Below are 22780 nucleotides of genomic sequence, written 5' to 3' on the forward strand. Positions count from 1 at the left end.
CAGTTTCTCTGGAGTGGTTAATATGTAAAGACTTATTCTTGAAGATGATCATGATTAAGATATTCCAAACTTGTTTCCCTACAAACTATAATCACATTTTGTTTAAAAAAGAAAAATCTAGATTCATTAAAAAAAAAAAAAAAAAAGCACCACAAGGAAATCACTCACTTCCCTCTCCTTAGGAAAAGTCTTGCAACATGCCCATAACCAGCCAGCCTGCCCTGCTGTCGGCCTTTACTGAGCAGTGTGATGGTGAAAATAGTCTCAATGCCTTTTTATCTTTTTTTGCAACATTAAGTAATACAGTGCTCCATTAAGCTTGAAGGTTTTCTCTTTAGGTGTACATACATTTAAAGATAATCACCACAACAGAAGCAAAACCATTTCTAAATTTGTCTCTAGAAGACAACATGCATGCAATGAACCCTGTCACAATTTCCACTTCACATCCCTATCAGCTACCACCAGTCCTTCTCAACTATCTTCAGAGCGCTTGCTCTGGCTCACTCTGGTCTATACTCTCAACAGTTGGCAGGATGAATGATAACCTAAAAAGATGCATGTCACATAGTCCTTTCCCCTGTTCAAAATCTTCCATATCCAGAAAGAAATGAGAGGTGCTTGTCATTGTCTACAGGCCCTAGGAGACCTGGGCCCCCTTCAGACACCACTGGAATTAGGCCCGCTGCTATGCTCATCCCAGCTTGGGACCTCAGTGCTCCTACTGCCTGGAAGACTCTTCCTTTCCTTCAGATGCTTACATGGTCCATGTCCTCATCCCCTAAAAGGCTTTTCTTGGCCTAGATAATATAAAGGTCTTTCTCCTAATGTTCTTGTTTCTTATCCTGGTTTGCATTTCTTAATCATACTTGGAAATTTTAGAAATGATATACCTTCATGTTTTAAATTGTATACCTGTAATAAAATGCAAAACATAAGCTTCTAGGGAGAAGTACGTTTGGTCTATAAGTATATTCCATACCTATAATATCTGCCATGTAGCAGTCACACAGTGAATATTAACTGAACAAATGCTGAATATCTATCAACCTATCAATATGTTAGTCAAATCAAGTATAAATGGGAAACAGAAAACAAACCTATATTCTGTAGTCACAGACAAGCATTCACCAATTTTGGAAAGTTTCTTGCATTCTTTTGAACATGGGCTGTCATCCTTTGGGAGGACTGTTATTAAATAAGCCCCACAGGCCTGTACTGTCTTTGCTAAAACAGTCATTGACTCTGAGATTTCTACAAACCAAGCTATCTAGTCCAGATCTGCTTCTACTTTCCAAAAGCCAATGCTCACACTAAAGTGATTTGGTGAATCTTCACTGTGTATTCTTCAGTGATCATAAACTGCAATTCACGCTGTAGCTTTTATATATAAAAAAAGATGTATTTTATTAATTTTTATTATTAAAAATGATCTTATTTATTAATTTTTTTTCTGTGCATTGTTGTTGTGTCTGTGTGAGGGTGTTGGATCCCCTGGAACTGGAGCCATACAGTTGTGAGCTGCCATGTGGGTCTTGGGAATTCAACTCAAGTCCTCTGAAAGAGCAGCCAGTCTCTTAACTGCTGAGCTATCTCTCCAGCTCCCAACACACACACTGTAGCTTTTTTATATATATTTTCATTCATTCTGCACTTCTCTTAAGTTTGTAAGAATATCTAGAATTCTGTTCACCCAACTCCCAAATAAATACATCAAGGCTTATTCTTACTTGTGAATGCCCGACTTTAGCTTGGCTTGTTTCTAGCCAGCTTTTCTTAAATTATCCCATCTACCTTTTGCCTCTGGGTTTTTACCTTTTTCTATTCTATATATGTTTCTTTTTACTCCTTGTCTGGCTGGGTGGCAGGATGGCTGGCCCTGGCATCCTCCTCTCCATCTCCACCCTTCTTTTCTCACTCCTTCTCTCTCCTCACCCTTCTATTTATTCTTTCTGCCTGGCAGCCCTGCCTATCCCTCTTCTGACTGGTTATTGGACTGACGTGCAGCTGGACCAATCAGGTGTTTTAGGCAGGAAAAATAACACAGCTTCACAGAGTTAAACAAATGCAACATAAAATAATGCAACACATCTTTGCATCATTAAATAAATATTCCACAGCATAAATGAAAGCAACACATCTACAAAAATATTTCACAACATATAGACCTATATAGAATTTCATGGTGGAGTTTTGCAATGTTGTGTTTGAAATGGTTAAGTGCAGTGATACAGGGGACTAGTTTCAAATTTCAAGCTGAAATACACTCTGCATAAGATCTACTAGGGCACAGAGGCTTTGTCTGTGTTACCCAATTGCTATTCTCATCTCCTGGCACAGGGAGATGGTGGGCACTCACTAAATGTTTATTGAATAAATAATATTAGTTAGAAAGGAAAACTAAGACAGGTATGGTGGCACATGCCTGTAATCTCAATACTTGATGGAGGATCAAGAGAGCTCAAAGTCAACATTGGCTAAATAGTGAGATGCTATCTCAAAAACCAAAAATCCAAAGAGGCTAAGTGAGGTGGTGCATGTCTGTAGTCAGACACTTGGGAGATGGGAGCAAGAGGAGCTATGAACTCATGCCAGCACATAATACAAGAAACCCTCCTTCAAAACAACAGAACAGACGATAAGTCACCTAGCAGTCAATCCAAAACTAGCTAGAGTGTAACAGTCATCAAAACCAGAAATCAAAGTCCATACATAAAAATCATAGGATTATGAAACTTAAACTAAATGCATAGACTAGACAGACTCATAAATAATGTGATGTGAACTTCATACTTCTTTGCAACTTCTAGTTGGAAGCCTAACATGCTCTGAGTTGCTTTCAAGTATGACAAACAAACATGGAAAAGTGCTCTAATTACAGCCTCATAAACTCACCGGTGATGAAATCTTCCTTGCTGTTTCTGTGATTACTTGTTCTAGAGGTTTCCACATTTGAAATGCATAGCGACCTAAACAGTAAACAGAACAAATACTTCTCATAATCAATGTCAATCATTACTCTTAAGGTGCTTATCATATATCATTTGTTGACATAAATGCTATTTCAAATTTTATCAAAAAGACCTACTATTTTTCAAACTTCTAACTTACTAAGTAGACAGACTTTGACTTTAATATTATCATAGCCAATACATGTACCAAGTTCTAGTTCATGATAATAAAATTAGAAATTTTCAGTGTTTGTATGTATATTTTACACTTATGCAAAGTTACAGAATACAATATCACCTTAATACTCTTTCCACAATAAACTCTCTAGAATAAGAGATAATAGTCACTTATGATACTAAATGATTAATTATATTGCCATTTATGATGGTAATCACACTGAAATATACAGAAAACAAACACTTCTCTTTTTTTGGTTTTTCGAGACAGGGTTTCTCTGTGTAGCTTTGGAGCCTATCCTGGCACTCGCTCTGGAGACCAGGCTGGCCCCGAACTCACAGAGATCCGCCTGCCTCTGCCTCCCGAGTGCTGGGATTAAAGGCATGCGCCACCAACGCCCAGTGGAAAACAAACACTTCTTAAGACACATAAGGAGTACATATAATAGAGTAACCTGCAGAGTAAGAAACAACCACATACATGTTAAGACATTTCTTAGATTTAACTGTTTACCTGATTTGGGTCTTTACTTTCACTAAAATCTTATTTATTTATTTATTTTTGGTTGTTTAAAGTAATCTCATTTAGAAATATCCAGATTCTAGTGATTTCTCATCCATAAAACTTAATATCACTCCTATCTCCAAGGTACCTGAAAAGAGTTTGGCAATTATCTTCAAGTTGATATTTTACAAACGATAATTACTACTGAAATTGAAAGTGTTAAAATAATGATTCAGATTTACATTTCCAAAATCTCAAGTATCATACTGGAGTAAATGTCTCTAATTTGATCATTAAAAAGTAAAAATTGATTAGAAAATGTCTTTGCCAGAGATTTCCTATAAATTTACTAAAGATGCATAACTTTAAGAATATGAGTTTAAGAATATGTTTTAAAAATATACCTGAGTTTTTGGAAGAAGTACTAAAATCTAATATTCTTTTGTGTTGACAAGAATCTCAAGCAAACCAGATCCTAAAGTCATTCTGCGGGCTTCCCCCAAGAGTGACATCCAGCAGGCCCACTTTCTACTCACGCCCTTTTCACTAGGTTTTGCTAGAAAACTTAATCCCAGTGGGAAAGCTTAACATCTATATCTTTCAGGATAATGTACCACTTGATTCCATACATAAAACATCACTTTGAAATCACCTCAAAATTCTTTAAAACCACAACCAGGCTTAGCAACCAAATTCCTATCTTAGTGAAACAAATAAACAAACAAAAACACATAAAGGCTTTGGAAACTGATATCTGAGGATTCATTTAAATATAAACAACATCTAGCTGTCACAAATGGAGGTATAGTAAGCTTCTTTATTTTAGCTTCTATATTTAGCTTCTCCTAAATTCTTTTACTCAATTTTATTTGTCTCTGGGCAAGTTCTGCTAATCTAATTTGTAACATAAATTTTTCTATATAAAATATATGTGGATATTTTTGTCATTGTCTGAAAGAAAAGCAGATAAAATACATCTTTTTCTAGGTTAAAATGAAAAGCTCACAGTTGAATTTATAATTATGCCTATCCTATAATAGTACTAAAATTGGTTTATGTTTATGGCAACTGTCAGAATTTCTTTAAAAACATCTTTTTCTCATGAAAGCTCAGAAGTAGTTAACTATAGTTATGAAATTGGTGCAAAGCCCTGCTGACAAAAAGATCTAAAGGGTATAAATCATAGGTCTTTTGATTTTTAATTTCTGATTGTTTTAAATGAGAACTGTGTAAAATTAAATACTGTATCAAACCAAATAAAACTATCATTTTCTATTAGAACTTAAATCTATGACACCACAACAGAATGTAGCTTTATCAAAAGAAAAATGCAATTAATATAATCAAACACATAGATTCAGAAACAAAAATTTAAATAACATGGTGTAATGATTAATTTTAACTGTCGACTTGACACAGTCTAAGACAGAGTTTTAATAAAGGACCATCTTAGATCAGGTTAGCCTATAGTTATGTCTATTGGACAAATGTCTTCGTTATGTTAACTGATGTGAGAAGACTGCCCGTTATGGGAGGCACCATTCCCTAGGCAGAGAATCCCGAATTCTGTTGAGGATAAGCATGCATTCATTAATTCTCTTTCTGTTTTGACTATGGATGTGACCACCTGATTTAAAATCCTGGCATCTTGATTTCACTGCTAATAACTGTAACTGGGATTCTGAACTAAAACAAGCCCTCTCTTCCCCAAGTTGTTTATCAAGGCAACAATAAACAAAACTAACACAAGGAAATATTATCAGATTAACATTTACTTAGGGAATAGCCATGTAATTTAAAATTGTAAACTTCCCCAAGTTTATAAATAAACAAACAAACTATATATGTTAGAAGATAACTAAGTAGTCAAGGAATAGCTATGTTCATCAGAAGGAAATGATAGCTGAAATGTGTAATCCACATAAATATGACAGCATAAAGGGATCTCCATCACTTGAATTGTATTGTATTAAAGACTTTAGGAACAGAGATGGCTAGGGGGCAAAAGTACTTGTTCAAATCTGACAACCTGAGTTGACATCCTGGGAACTTCTGTGGTAGAGAGAGAACTGATTCCCTAAAGTTGTCTATCACCTGCCATCTATACAATCCTGCCCAGCTCACACATCATACATGTACACAAACATATGATCAGCTAATAGCAATAAATAAAACACAAAGCTTGCTCTTGTCTTTTTAAGATTTACTTTATTATTTATTTAGGAGTATGCATGTGTATTAGTGGGCAAGTGTCCATAAAAGCCAAAAGGAGTTGGCTCATCTGGATGGAGCATTAAAGGCAGCTGTAAACTGACTGATATGGGTGCTTTCTGGAAGAACAGCAATTGCTCTTAAGTGCTGAGCCATCTTTCCAGCAGGCTTTCTTTACTATTTATTTTTGTATCACAGTGAGCATGACATGGTCAGAAGATAACCTAGGACATTGGGCTTCAATTTTGACCTAATTTAAGAAGAATCTTTTCGTTGTTAACCGTTGTCTATGCCAAGCTATCTGGCCTACAAGTTTCTAGGGATCCTCTTGCCTCTTGCACTGGGATTACATGGGCTACTGTGTCACACCTTTGCATGTGTTTGGGGCATCTGAACTTGGATTTTCAGACTTGTTTATCAAGTACTTTAGCCACTGAGCCATTTCATCAGCCCCTACTACAAATTTCTTATTGTTGTACACTATAAATAAAACTGGAAAAGAACATGTCAGGAATATCAACCATTATGCAGCTACCTGTTTTTGCTCACTGACGAATAATTTTTTTTGTTTTACTATAATGCTTACTACATTTTGCTTGACTGATTACTGCTATGCAACTATAATCGGTGGGAATGTATTATGTCTGAAAACCAAAACAACGTACCTGCAAATGCAACAGCTGCAACACCTAGTCCTACAGCTATCAGCCTTCTTCCCTGCAGAGGGAAAACATATCATTTATAGTTGTGCACATGAGTCTATGAAACTAAATCACCTTAATAACAATACTAATTACATTAAATACATTTTAAGTGCTATTATGAAGAATACAACTTAAAAATCTACACTGTCTATGGGAATATATATATATATATATATATATATATATAATATATATATATCAAGCAATTGGCTAATTTTCTTTCTTATCTTTTTCCCCCTTTGGTTTTCCAAGACAGGGTTTCTTTATGTGCAGTCCTGGCTGCCCTGGAACTTGTTCTGTAGGCAGGGGCTGGTGTAAGAAACAAACAGGCCAGCATGCACAGAATAGACAGAGAAAAGGAATAAAGAATTAAGTTAGAGAGGTCAAGTGTCATGCACATATTCCAACCTTTGGACATTGTGACATGATAGTAAAGTTCACATTCAAGTACCATGCAATCAAGCTACAAAACAACAACAAACAACAAAGACAAAAACAACAACAACAACAAAAACCCTCAAAACCTTGTAATGTAAGCAAGTTTATAATTTTTTGTTGGGCTAACCTGCATATACCGTACAGATTGGGCACCCCATGGAGGCCTTGTAGAGAACATCGGAACTTCAGCTTTCTTGTGAGTGATAGATGCCACTGTTTCCAACAGAGTTCTGACATTATCATAGAATTCTAAGGATCTCTATTTGTCATGTTGAAAAAACAAAACAAAAACTATACAGGGTCAAAAACAGAGGCATACAAATGAATTAGAAGCATATTAAAATAATCCAAGAAAAAAATAATAGGTGATTAGTAATGAAAATGGTAAATATCTAGATTTCTGTATTTTGAAGATAAAAAGATTATCTGGTATTGTATGTGGTCTACGAGAGAAAAATCTAGAATGTCAAAGTTGCTGTCATGAACAACTACAAAAATGAAACTGCCTTTTGCTGAGGGGCCAGATTAAAAGCTTTCAAGTAGGAAATCTGATGAGCTCTCTTTGGGCTTCCTTTAAAAAAACATGATGAATAAGATAAATTGTACAGGAATTCATTACCACTTGGTTGGGGAGGGGTGGGAGAGAAGAATGAGCAGGATCAAGCTCAAACACTCTTTGTTACTGGCAGGGACTCAATTCTCAAGGGTTAATCACAAGCAAATCACTTTTGCTGAACTCAGTGTTTTATATTGTCTTATTATTTGGTTCAGTTTCCACAAAGAAAGTTTTCTGAATTTAAACAACACCAAGTAAAAGGAAAAATATGGAGAGGGAATAACAAAGGCTACTGACACATCAGCAGGATTTGGGGGAGAGATATTATAGGAGTGCTCCCAAGGAAAAGGAAGGAAGGAAGGAAGGAAGGAAGGAAGGAAGGAAGGAAGGAAGGAAGGAAGGAAGGAAGGAAGGTCAGTCCTGTGCTCAGAGGTAGGAAGCATGGTAGCCTGTGTGAGGCCCTAGGTTCCATTCTTACCATCCCAAAAACAAAAAGAGAGGAATGTTTATAGACACACAAAACGTCAGACCTTAAAACAACATTTGGGAGACAACTTTTACAATTACCTTACCAGAAATTTTCAAGCTGCATGAATTTCAAGTCTAAACTGGTTAATCCACATTAACATACTCAGCCATCAGAATGCTGTTTCACTGCCACAGCCCAAGCTTGAGCATGCGCACACCACACACACACACACACACACACACACACACACACACACACACACACACACACACACATTTCTGTGTGTGCATGCACAGGAATGTCTCAAGGAGAGGCAAAGCTAGGGCATAGTTCTATTTGCTCTGCTTTTAAGCCACTTAATTTCTCTTAAATCAAGGGCAAGATTTAAATTCTACAATAATATTAATGAGTAAACGAGGGAAGGAAAAACAATGTAGCAAAATCAAAAGTCAAATACAGGAAACAGCTCTTAGGCTCAGTCCAAGTGAGTTGTATTCCACTCCTCAATATAATGAATGAAATTTGCCCAAACTCAAAGCTCCTCAACATAGTGATTTCTCGGAATAATCTTTTAAATACTACTTTGGTTTTATTCAAAATAATGTTGTGAGTCTTGCCTGCACTTTCTCCTAGTAACCTAAAAAGCTCTTTGCTCACATTAAACTATAACGTGAATAAATGCATGGAGTGGAAAATCTTGCTTTAGTAACAAACCAGTCCTGGAAGCCCTGGAAGCAGGAACTGCAACAGGTGTGTCAACCAAGCTGCAAATCTGCTTCAGGTCTTTTCTTAACCAAAATATACAGTGATGGCACAGTTCATGTGTTGACTTGGCTAGACTATACCAGTGGGTTAGCATCAGTTAGAGACTATCTTATAATCTACAAAGGCCTCAACCAATCAGCTTAAACAAAGTTTAAGGTTTCCCTGGGGAAGAATCAGGTCTGAGGTGGAAAGGCAGAGCTGGAGGCAGCTCCCAGCTGTAGGTACTTGCCTACTACTGAGTTTTCACCAAGGTCTTGGGTTCAACCCCTGGCAGAACATAAAAACAAACAACAAATAAAAATTGAATTCCTGTCTTAAAGTTTTCTGCCTGAGTCCTGGCCTATAAATTTTAATTACATACCAATTCCTTAAAATAAATATGTAAATGCACATATTACTTTGTTCTGTTTCTCCAAAGAGCCTAAATAATACAGACTTCTGGAGTTGAAGCCCTGAGCCACACACATGCTAGGTAGTATTCTACACCAAGCTATGTCCTCTTTTAGGCTTACTCTTGATTCATTTATTGGGCACAAATTAATATATAAACATTTAGTCTTGTTAAGAATTGCATACCAGGTACATAGCTAGGCCTGGAGATACAGATGAATAAAATGATTTCTTAAATGTTATAAATTCCCCCAAAACAAAAGATATGTCTTCCAAAACACACTAGTTTTCTTTTACTCTTATACTCTACAAATGTGTCTAATTCCCTGTAGAGCTTCCTAGATCTTTGAGCCAGGAATGTTTCTTAGGAGAACAAAGGAAGGGTACTACTAATTGCTAACAGGTCTCAAAAGTCTATATATCTGACACTTCCAATTCTTAGATTATGACACACAGTAGAGAAAAGTTGTTCTAGGTCATTTCCAAGAACACAAGGTTGAAATCCTCCTCTTTTTTATCTCCTGCTAAGACATCAGTGTGTCATTGCATATAGTGCAAACTCAATCCTTAAGTATAGAAAATAATATTTTTCTAATATTTTTTAAAGCTTTCAATTTCTTTAACTTGTTGACAGGAAGTAGTAACTCTGAGGAGCTTAAAAAAGGATTTTGTAACAAGAATAATAAAAACGCAGAGACAGACACTGTGGTTCAAGCTGAAGATGAGAAAAGCAAAGGCACCAAGCCACTTGAGAGTTCTTACCTCTACCAATGCTCAGACAAAACCTCAGATTGCATCTCCAGACTTCACTGCTCCTCACCAAATCTCAGACTGCTGCCTGAGACTACACTGAACTCCTTATATTCTCTCTAGTGCTGGGATTAAAGGTGTGAGCTCTGTTTCTCTTTTCGACGGATTCACTCTCATATAGCCTAGGGTGGACTTGAACTCAGAGATTCATCTGCCTCTCTGTCTTTCAAGTCCTGGGGTTAAAGGTGTGTGCCGCCACTGCCCTGCTTCTATGGCTGTAGCTAGCTTTTCATTCTCATCTCTAGGCAAGCTTTATTAGATCATAAACAATATATCACAAGATTTCTTATACATCTCCCTTGTGATGTGTGCCTAGGGGCACAACACAATCTGGGGGAGGGGGTCTTCCTCCCTTCCTCTAAATCTGCAGGTTTTTAATGAGAGAGATAAGAGCCTCCATCACACTGAGCAGGATACAATGACAAGAAAACAAAGGGGAATAAAGAAAGAGAAGACCCTGATTTTTTACAAAGAAGCTAAAGTAATACAATGGAAAAAAGAAAGCATCTTCAACAAATGGTGTTGGCATAACTGGATTTGGACATGTAGAAGATTGCAGTTAGATCCATATCTATCTAAGTCCAAATGGATCAAAGACCTCAACAGAAACTCAGCTACAATGAACCTCCTAGAGAGAAAGTAGGTGGTACCTTTGAACAAATTGGAACAGGAGACTGCTTTCTGAACATAGTACTAGTAGCACAAACATTGAGATCGACAATTAATAAATGGGACCTCCTGAAACTGAGAAGCTTCTGTAAGGCAAAGGACATGGTCAGCAAGACAAAACACCAGCCCATAGAATGGGAAAAGAGATTCACCAACCCCACATCTGACAGAGGGCTCATCACCAAAATATACAATGAACTCAAGATGTTAGCCACCAAAACACCAAACAATGCAATTAAAAGTTGTAGTACAGAATAGAGAATAGAGAATTCTCAACAGAGGAATCCAAAATGGCTGAAAGACACTTGAGAAAGTGCTCAACATCCTTAGCCATCAGGGAAATGAAACTCAAAACCACTCTGAGATACCATCTTACTCCTGTCAGAATGGCTAAAATCAATAACACCAACTACAATCTATGCTGGAGAGGATGTGGAGAAAGAGGAACACTCCTCCATTGCTGGTGGGAGTGCAAACTTGTACAACCACTTTGGAAATCAGTATGGCGGTTTCTCAAGAAAATGGGAATCAGTCTACCTCAAGATCCAGCAATTCCTCTCTTGGACATATAGGACATATGTTCAACTATGCTCATAGCAGCATTATTTGTAATAGCCAGAACTTGGAAACAACCTAGATGCCCCTCAACTGAAGAATGGATAGAGAAAATATGGTACATTTACACAATGGAGTACTACTCATTGGGAAAAAAACAATGGAATCTTGAAATTCGCAGGCAAGTAGATGGAACTAGAAGAAACCATCCTCAGTGAGGTAACCGAATCACAAAAAGATAAACATGGTATGTACTCACTCATTTTTGACTTTTAGACATAGAGCAAAGGATCACTAGTCTACAATCTACACTGCCAGAGGAGCTAGGAAACAAGGAGAACCCCAAGAGAAGATTACATAGTCCCTCAAAGAAGGGGATGGGGATGTGAGAACCCCTGACCAAAGTGGGGGCCGGGGGCAGGGAGAAGAAGGAGGGCCTTCATCCAGTTGCTGTTCAAAGCAGAAACAGACACCCACAGCTAAGCACTGAACCATAATACTGGAATTCAGTTGTGGAGAGGGAGGATGGATGAGCAAAGGAGCCAAGACGGGGCTGGAGAAACCTGCAGAAATAGTGGACCTGACCTACTAATAGAATGGAGACCCTAGTCATAAAGCTGGGGAAACAACACTGGACCAAACCAAGCCCTCTGAATGTGGGTGCCAGCAAGGAGGCCAAGACAGTCCATGGATCCTCTAACAGGAGAGCCAGTCTTTACCTCTAGAGCACAATGGACTTTGGGAGCCCATTCCCTATGGAGGGATACTATTGCAGCCCAGATACAGCAAGGAGGGCCTAGGCCCTCCCCCAAATGATACGACAGGCTTTGAAGGTCCCTGGTGGAGGGCCTCACTATCCCTGGGGAGGAGTTGGGGGGTGGGTTGGGGGGCATTGGTGGGGAACATGGAAGGATGGGAGGGCGAGGGAATGGGGCGATGGATATTTAAAGAATTTAAATAAAAAAAGTTATCAAACAAGAAAAAAAAAAGAAAGAAAGAAAGAGAAGATCCCTAGATCTGTTTCCCACACTGGAACTGGTTTATGACTCTCTCTAACATAAAGCTTCCAACCAGCTGACCAAATGGCCCTAAGAACTATGCCCAGAGCCCATGAAGCCGCCCCCCCCGCCCCGTGCCCCCGAAACAGTTCTCCTTTTTCTGAGGGACCTTATGGACAAGCTTACTCAGAATGCTAAGAAGCCATTTGTAGGGGATACCCTAGCCACTCCCACTTGGGGCTGGAGACAGGTATGCCTGGCCACGCCCACTTGTGCGAGGTCAGGGTGATGTGAGGAAGGTTTAAGAGTGAGGGACAGGCACGTGGCTTCCCTTCTACTTCCCTTGCTCCCTGCCAGCTGGCTAGGCTGTTCTGAGTGAGTAGGATCCTCCTAAATAAATACCCTTACATCTAACCTGACTCAGGATTGCTATTTCACATTATTTGGTGTCAGCCATTCTTCGTTCAAATCATAGGTTTTGACTTCCTTGTATGACATAAGTAATAATTGTTACTCCTCAGATTTTTTGAAATTCAAATTCATGTTCTTTTGAAACTTTGATATTACATGAGTCCATCTGTAAACCTGTAAATGTCCCTCATCAATAATCTTACTATATCATTAATGAGGAATTTCCTTTTTGTTAGAAAGTGTATTGTATTCTATTTAGCTTTAACTGTGGATTACCTTTGGAACAAATATAACTTCAAACCTTCAAAATTACATACAAAACTGCTCTGATGCCCATGTTCTATGTACCCCAACTTTGCTTCATACTGGCTTCTGAAATCTGTCTGGCAGCACAAGCCGAGATCCCAGCTGCACCTCAATGGAGGCCTCCTCTGGCCACACTGCCAGCAATGCTGAGGCCACTTCTCTATTAAATAGGAAGAAACACAAAACTATCACATAGTAACGGAGGTTCCAGAACTGTTATGTCTAACCCCTTGTTTCTTTTCCTTTTCTCTGAGCTCCACTGAGATCCTAGGAACAGCAGGTATGATTAACACTGAAGACAAAGGACTGAAGAACACCATAAACAGCAGACTTGGGTTGGAACTTCCCATGGCCCATCCTGGAGTAACAGCCTAAGATAATAATCGCATAGACCAAAACCAAATCGTGACAGCCTGGAAGACCCCAATGCCTGCCCTTCTCCTACTACACAACCCTGAGACTGCTGTACACATTCTGAAGATAAATTAAAGGCCTGCAGCTCCTAATGCAACACTGAAGAAAGCTCCTTTCTGCTTTCTGGTCTGTCTGATTACCTTTATGGGGGGGGGGGTGTGACTGAGCCTGGGCACTTTGTCTATCTCTGGTATTAGTAGCAGGATAAATAAGCAACCAAACATTAAAGAAGTCAAGGTCATTCTGAAATTCCCCCCTATTCACGGAGCTCCAGCTTTGTAATTCCTCTTCTTATGATCACAGACCATACTGCAACATCTGTCTTCATCTGGAGAGTAAGAAGGAGGCTTTGTTCACTTTTTTATTCTCAGTATACAGTACGAGCTAAGTAAGAGTAATTACCTGAATGGATTCACAGATGAAGGATAGGTGGTTAGGCATCTGAGGGTTTTGCTTCTGAGTCAGAGCCCCTCTCAGAAAAGTAGAAACAAAACTGAAGGATGGTGGAGTCAAAGTTGGCACAAGGAGAGAACAAAGATTATGTTGTGAAGCCTGAATTCTGATTTGCATTTTATTCTCACCTTGCTATCACCTTACGTCGTTATCATTTGAAGAAAGGGGCCTCTTTCACCCAAACAATTTCTTCTGTCACTTTACTATTACATTGACTTTTATTAACTTTTTCCTTTCTGTCCAGTGATTTCATGAACTAATAGATCTCAACTATTTATGATCCAAGTTCCAAAATCTTTTGCCACTGCTGTGGTTTGAATCTGAAATGTTCCTGACAGGCTTGTGTTCTGAACATTGGTCCCTTCGCTTGTGGCACTATTTTGGGAGACTCAGGGAAACTTTGGAGGTGAGGACTAACTGAAGGAAAAGGTCACTGGGAGTGGGGTCCATGGAAGCATACCATCAGGGTCCACATCCTATTTCATCTCTGCTTCGTGGCTGGCCAACAAATGAACATCTCTCTATCCACCACATGCCCGTCTAAGCACACAGGACCAAATGACCAGGGCTGAAACCCGAGAAATCATCACCAACATGAATTATTCCCCCTTGTGTTGTTTCTGTCATGATTCTACCACAGCAACATAAAAGCTACTAATACAGGCACCGTGACCCACAACCTTTAAATCAGTCACTCTCAAGGAAGAGGTGGCCAGATCTCTGAGGTTGAGACCAGCCTGTCTACATAATGAGTCCCAGGCCAGCCAAGGGCTACACAGCAAGACCAACAAAACAGAAATAAAACCCCAAAATGTTACTAATATACCTACCTTCAAATCAGCCTTCTCCTTGCCACCACCTCCATAACGTCCCATCTCCTTTACAATTAGAAACTTCTCACAACAATAAGTCTATTTGTTATCTTTTGGAGGAAGTTTTTCAATTCTATTTATTTTGAAATTTTGGTATAAAAGGTCATTTTATGAAAAAATTTGTTTCAGTTTCAATGACCTTCATAGGCTGTGTCACAGAATCTAGAGCTATAAAGAAAAAGGAAATGTAGCTGAAACCCCACTTCAAAGAAAGCTACTGAAGAGCAGAAAAGTCACATGTCTTGCAAACTGCAGCTGTGTCTGCACTAGAATTAGAGCTCAGATAGCATAATTGCAGATCAACATCCGAACCCCAGTGTTCCTTAACAGGAAAAGCATACTCAATAGATTATAGTCACTACTTTCCACAATGAACTCACAATGAAACACCCCTTATCTGACTCAAATGCCCATTCACAAAACCCTTATAAAATGTCTTCGACAACTCATCACTGGGTGGTTTTTTTTTCAAAAACAACCTAGAGTATAGCATCATCTACTTAGCGAAACTAAAACTAGAGACTAGTACTGGTTTTCGATGTCCCTAGCACTTGATAATTCTCTTTAGTGTTATCTTCTCTTTCACCCAAAGTGCATTGCAATACTCTATAGTTAAGACAGAATCAAGTTTGATACACTTAGAAGTAGCAGTACTTGTCCTTCCTTGAAATGTTCTTTCAGCTGGCTCCATGTGGCAATGTGTCATAGTGCCAGTATAGAAACACTTAGTAATGAAAGACATATATTTCATTTTTTTCCGAGACAGGGTCGCTGTGTTGCCTTGGTTGGTTATCCTGGAACTGACTGGCTTTGAACTTAGAGATTTGCCTACCTCTGCCTCAGAATGCTGGGATCAAAGGTGCTCACTACCTTGCCCAGTGAAAGTCTTTTAACCAACAGCTCAAGTTTGAAAAGCCAGGAAAGCGCCCAACAAATAATCTCTTGATGCTGGAGAATGCAAAGCGGAACTCTCTGTCTTGAGCGTAAGTTCATCGTAAGAATCAAACACGGTAAATAGCTTACCTACAGCATTTTCTAGCTTTTCTTATTTCTTCTTACTTGGGAATTTCAATTTCTCTCCTTTCCAGAAACTACTCTACTCCCTTCCAAGTACCTACTTCACTGTAGAGCAACAGTTGCTCAGACTGACTGTATTCACAGCTTAAATTTCCATCAGAGATTATCCATTCCTTCCTCTGAGTTAAGGGAAACTCAAACCAGTCAGTTTTGAAGCTTAGGAATTTATAAACATATCTAGGTTCATCTAAAGACCCTGAAAAATATTGCAAAAGCCAAGGCTACATATCACTTCTTGGAACTAGACTTTATCCATCTCCGTTATCTAAATGATGGAATGGCAGTGTTCTATCGAAAAAAGGACTGGTTTCCTACCATTGCTATCAGTGTAACCTCGAGAGACTTAATTAAGTCTTTAAGTCTCAACTTTCTTATGTGTAAAATAAAGGAAAATAGCATGAAATTACAAGAAGATAGTTTTCTATAAAACACTATCTCAGTGCCTGGTGCATAGCAGTCATTTATTAAATGATCGTTTACTTCCTCCTTAACTATTTAGACATAATGAATAAGAACTGAAATACCAGGGCTGCAGAGATGGCTTAGTGGTTAAGAGTGTTTATTGCTCTTCTAGAGGATCCAAGTTCTGTTCCCAGAAACCAAATTTGAAGGCTTGCTTTTAACTCCAGGGGATCTGGCTCGCTCTTCTGACCTCCAAAGGCACTCAGACAAAACAGAGGCATACATAGAAATAAAAATGAATCATTTATACATGCATGCTCACACGAGTGCATGTACACACATGCACGCACGCACGCACACACACACACACCTGCACACATCTCACTAGAATTCTAATATTATGGGGGCAGAAGAGAGAATCAAAATTTTTTGTTATAAAAGAACTTAATTGAGAAGATTGTATAACAGTGTTTTTAGGGCAAACAAAATCAGGGAAAAGAACTTATAGTAGCTAAAAGTGAACTCACATTGAAAATACCTCAAGTAATCATCCATAAAAATCTCATAGCCAAAAAAAACTTACCATAGTGAGAAAATATAAACAATAACCTTACTGTTAGAAATAGTTTTTTACTAAGACTTAAAAAATGAGAATAATCCTAACAACTGCAGAAGAATACAAAACTTCTCCAACTGAGAAGGAAAGCCTAAATGAAGACAGTTAACTGCTTCTCCCCCTTGTTCAAAGTTTGGCTCATTCACTCACTTTTCTATAGATGGTTTGATTTTCTAAACTAGAAACAATGGGTCTGAACCTGGCTTGGCTCCTCACTAACCTGTCCTTGAGAAAACAAAGACTCTGCCAGTGCTCTATGATGGCTTGGCCCTAGGGGCAGGGTCAAGGGGCATCAGACAGGATCACTACTGCTGAGGATTCTCAGGCTTGGGAACTGAGCAAGTCTCCTAAGTGCAAAATTAGTATCTGATTTGACTTTGGACTTACTATAGCACTTAGACTAGTCATCTTACACGAATAATAAAGTAAGACCCCATAAATATGCATTCAGAGAATGAGAAGAGGGCAGCATCAACAGATCTGTCCTTAACTGGGCAACTGAACTGGATCGTTTTATAAATACCCGCCATAATAACAGTAGTTATGACAAAGCTGCGGAGCCTAGAACATGTAGTACCTGCTTATGAAATAGGCTTGCTCCTCTCTGACCTTGGAGTTGGTAATCCTGGCTTATTCACATTCTTCATACACAAACCGAGTTTATATCATTTACACATATGATGTTTCCCATATAGTGAATAAGAATAAACAAACTTAAAGTTTGGGGGGTCCTATTTGCTGGGGGTGGGCTGCATACTGCACACATGTGGAAGTCAGTGGTCAACTTACAGAAGTTGGATCCCTCCTTCCATTGTGTGAGTCCTGGGGATGGAAAATTACTCAAATGTCCAACTACCATGAATTAAAAAAAAAAAAATTTAAAAACTAGGAAAACAGCCCAGCCCACCCCAGCTGCTGCTGCTGATTTTTTTTTTTTTTAATCATATCAAAATGGTTTAAAACTTCCCTTTTGGGCATTTTATTCTCCCAAACAGTATAAGCAGTAAATAACTATCATCTAGAAAGTAGAAATTGCCTGAAAGTGGTTAAAAATCCTAAAACATCTGTCTTGAGACTGCATCACATGAATTCAAGGTAGACAATACATGTGCCAGAATGAAACAAAGAAAAAAAATTCTTCTCATGGAGTCATAGTTGGGACAGAAAAGGAAGGATGGAGCACACCATAAATAATTATTTAATTGGAATTTACCATATATATAAACATGCCAGGCCTTGTGCTAAGCTCTGGAGAAACAGCAAGACAGATACATATTCATGTTTCTTATCCTCCTTTACAGCCAAATGCAACAATATGTACCAAGATGATGAGAATCAAATATGTAGTAAAAGACAGTAACTTTTTAGCAAACATTTACATGAATACCATCTTCCAATTACATTACGGAAAACATACATTTTAGGTGTTTACATAAATATGGAATAAACCATTTTGATAATGTAATAGTTACTTTTCTTGTTGCTACACCTAAAGACCTGAGAAAAGCAACTTAAGCATACACATGCTATGGTGACATGCATCTGCAATCCCAGCAATCTGGAGTCAGACGCAAGAAGTTCAGAAGTTCAAATTCATCCTCTACTACCTAGAGAATTCAAGGTATGCCTGGGCTATATGAGACTTCCCAAAAAATAATGGAGCGGGAGAAGACTGAAGAAGGGGGCTGATGTAAGAAATACATCAAATGGAGGAAGGGTTCATGGCTCATAGTTTGGTGGACAGGCATCTCCAGTTGGGAAGTACAATGATTAAAGCTGGGGTTCAGGACACTGTCTACTAGCCTGGGCTGAAGCTGTCAACATTCAGGGTAGGTTCTCCCTCCTCAGTTAGCACGCTCTAGAAACAACCTCACAGACACACCCACAGGTGTGCTTCCTAGGAGATGTAAATCTAGGCGAGCTGACAGGGGGTTCACCCATCAGAGATATAATAATAAACTATAATAAAAGCTTATATAACCTTCTAAGCAAGTAAATAGGAGGCAACTTTCTCCTACTGCAGAAGAGGAGCAGGGGTCAGGGAAGGCTATAGGCCCCTTAAGCTGGGTCTTCAGAAAGAAAGGAGGCGTTTATTCAGCAAAAAATGTCAGTCAGAAGAGAAAGCCTTTAAAATGTCATAGAAGTGGAAAATTTTATGTGGAAAATGAAAACCTAATTTAACTACAACATGTGGAGAAATGTAGTCCAAAGGACAGACAATGTGGCTGGCCAAGCCACCAAGGTTAGTACATGAACAGTCAATACTGTATTCCACCCCGACAAGAGTTTAGACCTGGATAGCTTCATGGTTCGGTAACAGGAGTGGCCTCATTACTGATCTGTGTCATCCTAAATAACTGGGGGCAATGTGATGTTTGGAAAGTGTGAGGCATCAAGGCAAAGAGAACAGTGGCTAAAGTGTATTACAACAGGTAATCCTCTATTACAGAGGAGAAATGATAAAGGCTAACACAATAATAATGAAAGAGTCAGAAATAGATCAGAGGCCAACCTAAGTCATTCAACCTCAAAATTAAAGGACAAAGTAGATTTGATGGCTTTATGCAAGACATGGGAAATAAAAGGAGAATCAGCATGCTTGGGGACAGATCACATAACAAGCACATTTCAGATAAGCTAAATTTTTGTTTTTATTTGTAGGACTCATTGATAAGCAACTGGAAATTCTTACTCTCCTTTGAGAAAACCATCCTCCTTACTGCTTCCTTTTCCAAAGTAACATTTCTGATCCTAATACTTACTACATATCAAGTACTGACAACATTTATCATGGTAACCCAGGACAGAATCAAGGTTAAACTATGGATGCAAACAATATAATCCATGTGATTGCCAAGAAAAGTGACCAAGTATGCTAAAACGTTTACTAATACATAAGGTTTTAGCTAGTACATTGATAGGTTTTTAGCCTCTAAGTGGTGGTTATAATGAAATTCAGGTGGCTATGTTTCACTATCCTATTAATATATTATGCTTTCTGGAAAAATAATAGAAAAGTGATAGCAAAGGCTATCACTTCAAACTGGGTTTTATCTAAACTCTTTTTAATAGTGGTAATATTCTATTCCCAACTTAAGTTTCTTTTCTCCTTTTCCATAAGAAGTAATTTTGCTAGAGCCTCATTTGACAATGACTTCTATCAAACAATTGTAGAGTATTATTTTATGGAAGGTAACTAATAAGTATTTTACCTGATCTATTTAGCCTCTCATACAGGTTAACGAACATTGCATCTTAGTCCATTAGGATAAGTTTCATGAAGAAAAAGAGAACTATTTGATAAGTACAGACACAGAGACATAGTCTATAAATATCAGAATAAAACTCAGTAAATGAAAAGGTTTTCCTTAACTTCTAATAAACATCAGTGTTTACTTTTTTTCTGTTTTTTTTTTTTTTTCCTGCTTTGTTTTTCCAAGACAGGGTTTCTCTGTATAGCCTTGGCTGGCCTTGAACTCACAGAGATCCCAGCATCTATCTTTCACTTGCTGGGATTAAAAGTGTGACACCACTGTTTTCAAGGCCATTTTTTTCCTTTCTTAACACTTACTTAACTCCTTGTCAGTTTCCCATTATTTTCAGTTATCAATAACTTTGTCTTGGCCATTGGTTTGATCAAGTATGGATCAAGTATTGTCAACAAAAATCAAGAACAGTCATCAGGGACATTCTGAAAGTTTTGTGAGACCCTTGGAGGTTCCACAATAATTTGCCTAAGAGGAAGGGTACTTTGTGGATAGTGGACTAAATGATTTCATGTGAGACCATCCAACACAGCAATAAATAACCAACCCTGGCCCTTAAGGTTTTTACAAGATACCAATGACATGATGACGGTTTATGGTCATCTTTGTTAAGAACTTTCACTCATTTATTCCACTTTTACTCTGTTTTAGTACAGACTGAAATGTCAGTAAGTGAAGTGACCCTGTAAAGTGAGGAGCTATTTTCAACAATTCACCTCAAAGCGTTCACCTTTTGGGGAAAATAAATTAAAAAATAACACTAAAATTTAAAAAATAAATCACAATAAATTAAATTAAAAATAAAACAGGAATGCCAATATTTGATAAGTCAGGCAGTGAGTAGGGTGAGGCAGGAGGGTGATGAACTCGAGGCCAGCCTGGGATACACAGTGAGTGCCCGTTTAAAGAGTAAGATCCCGAGGCCTTGCATTTGGAGCTGGCACACATACAATTGCCTTGGACTGATGCAGTAGGGGAGCAATATGCTCACCTCACTTCAGCCTCTAAGGTACTAGTGGGAAAGCATTTACAAATTCAAAAGGCGACATGTTACTAAGAAAATATTTACTTCACCTTTATGTTTGTTTCAATTAGGCTATTATATTGACTTTAAAAAAAAAGACTTTATGAATCTTGTATCAGGATATCACAGGAAACTTTTAAAAAGTTCTTGGGATTAAAAATCGGCACTGGGGTGGACGGGTGGCGAATCACACACAGTTGAGCATTCCTGAGGCTGGCTGCTGGAGAGACCTCCTCACTTAACGTCCACAGACGGAAAGCGGCCGCGGGGTGACCCAGCCGGTAGGGGTGCTGCGGGCCGACGTGAGTTCGATTCCCCGGGAAGGAAAGAGCCTACTTCTTCCTTTCAGCCTGCATAAACCGTGTGCGCTTTCTGACTGGAGCCAGGTTGGGTGCTCCGGGTTTGGGGGGGACGCTGGAGAAGCATCTTCCCGTCGCTGGGTGCTAACTGCCCTCGGGGTTCTTAACTACTTTCTTCCCCAGAGAGGTCGCGGGCCCCACCGGTCCCCCGGGCTGCCCGGGGGTCCCGCAGGACTCGTCACTGGATGTGCCCCGGCCGGGTGTGTGGCCCCGGGGGTCATTCCCAGACCGCCTGTCGGGGGCTGGAACCCACGAGCGGGAGCGCAGGGACACCTAGGGGCTCGGGGCTCGAGACCGCGGCCGCCCGCAGACTCACCGCGGCGTGGTCGATGTCGGCGTCCGGCCTTTGGGTGGAGGGGGGCAGGTATTCGGCGTAGCGCAGCCCCTCTCTGGAGGCCACGCCGCCACCGGTAGCCATAGCAGTGCGGGTGTCCCCGAGGACGCGCTGCGTTGCTACCAGTCTACGAGGTGACCGTAGGGACAAACTAGTGCATGCGGACCAACTTCGCGCTCCGAGCAAACGTCCTGTCTGTCTTATTGGAGGAGACCTGACTGCAGAGACTCTGTTTCTCTTTTTATCTCCGAGCAACTTGTCCTGTCAAAGCCCTAACTTTTGTTTGTTTACTTGTATTTATTTTGAAGGCTCTCCGGGAGCTAGACTTGTTGTGTCAACTTCCACCACACCCACCAAGCCTGGGGCTGGGGGTGGGACTTGTTGGGTCTACCTTGAGTTCCTCTAAAACTAGGCTGGGAGAGAGAGACTCCTGGGTCTCCAAGCGGTGGCGCCTGGGAGTAGAGACGCGCCTGTGGCTTCCTAACTTGACCTTCCCAGACAGAATGGAGTATGATTTTACATGTAAGGGAAATTTCTGGGAAGAAACTGGCAATCAAGTAGCTTGCACTCACTGCGGATGATTTTGAGTTAATTTGAATATATAAAGAATTTTAGGTCAAACTCTTTGAAGCAAAAATTAGACAATAACTTAAGTTAAGTTCGTTTTCTAACCCCTGTGCCGACTTGGCTGCTGTTTTGCCCTTTATACACTTTGCAAACCAGCTAACAAGAAGTTTTTTTTTCCTATTCTTGAATTAAAAGCTGTAAGAACCTATTAATTTATCCATGTAGTTAATATTATGTCTATGTTAGGGCCTGAAGGAATTTACAATCCAGAAGGAAAGATTACACCAACGCCTGCTAGTAATGTATACCCAAGCACAAGCATGGTGGATTGGCTGCAAAAAGAGGCAAAAGTGGCATTAGCATTTACAGAAAGGAACAGCAGCAATCATGAATGTTTCCTTGGAGGCTCCGCCTTTAAGATGGTTCAGTAAAGAACATGTTTTTTGTTGTTGCTGCTGTTTTGTTTTGTTTTAGTTTCAAG

The 22780-nt window shown here is 39.3% G+C and overlaps 1 protein-coding gene across 5 annotated transcripts in view; it reads right to left on the reverse strand.

Annotated features, from left to right (window-relative positions):
• Dnajc15 (DnaJ heat shock protein family (Hsp40) member C15) overlaps positions 1 to 21999 on the reverse strand; it is a 53472-nt gene extending 31473 nt beyond the window's left edge. The window contains exons 1-3 of one of the 5 annotated variants that reach the window (XR_004772364.1): positions 21715 to 21999; positions 6510 to 6561; positions 2896 to 2969 (exon numbers count right to left, since the gene is read on the reverse strand). Coding sequence is in view for 4 of the 5 variants with exons in the window: in XM_027390094.1 (XP_027245895.1) it covers positions 2896 to 2969; positions 6510 to 6561; positions 21715 to 21816 (228 nt within the window). In the remaining variant the exon portion in view is untranslated. Of the gene's footprint in view, positions 1 to 2895; positions 2970 to 6509; positions 6562 to 7113; positions 7203 to 21714 lie in introns of those variants that run through there. The other 4 variants (XM_027390094.1, XM_027390095.2, XM_035452691.1 and 1 more) reach the window with 4 other exon arrangements.
• Positions 22000 to 22780: the final 781 nt, after the last annotated feature.

This window comes from Cricetulus griseus (assembly GCF_003668045.3).
Source record: "Cricetulus griseus strain 17A/GY chromosome 1 unlocalized genomic scaffold, alternate assembly CriGri-PICRH-1.0 chr1_1, whole genome shotgun sequence".
Taxonomy (NCBI): Eukaryota; Metazoa; Chordata; class Mammalia; order Rodentia; family Cricetidae; genus Cricetulus; species Cricetulus griseus.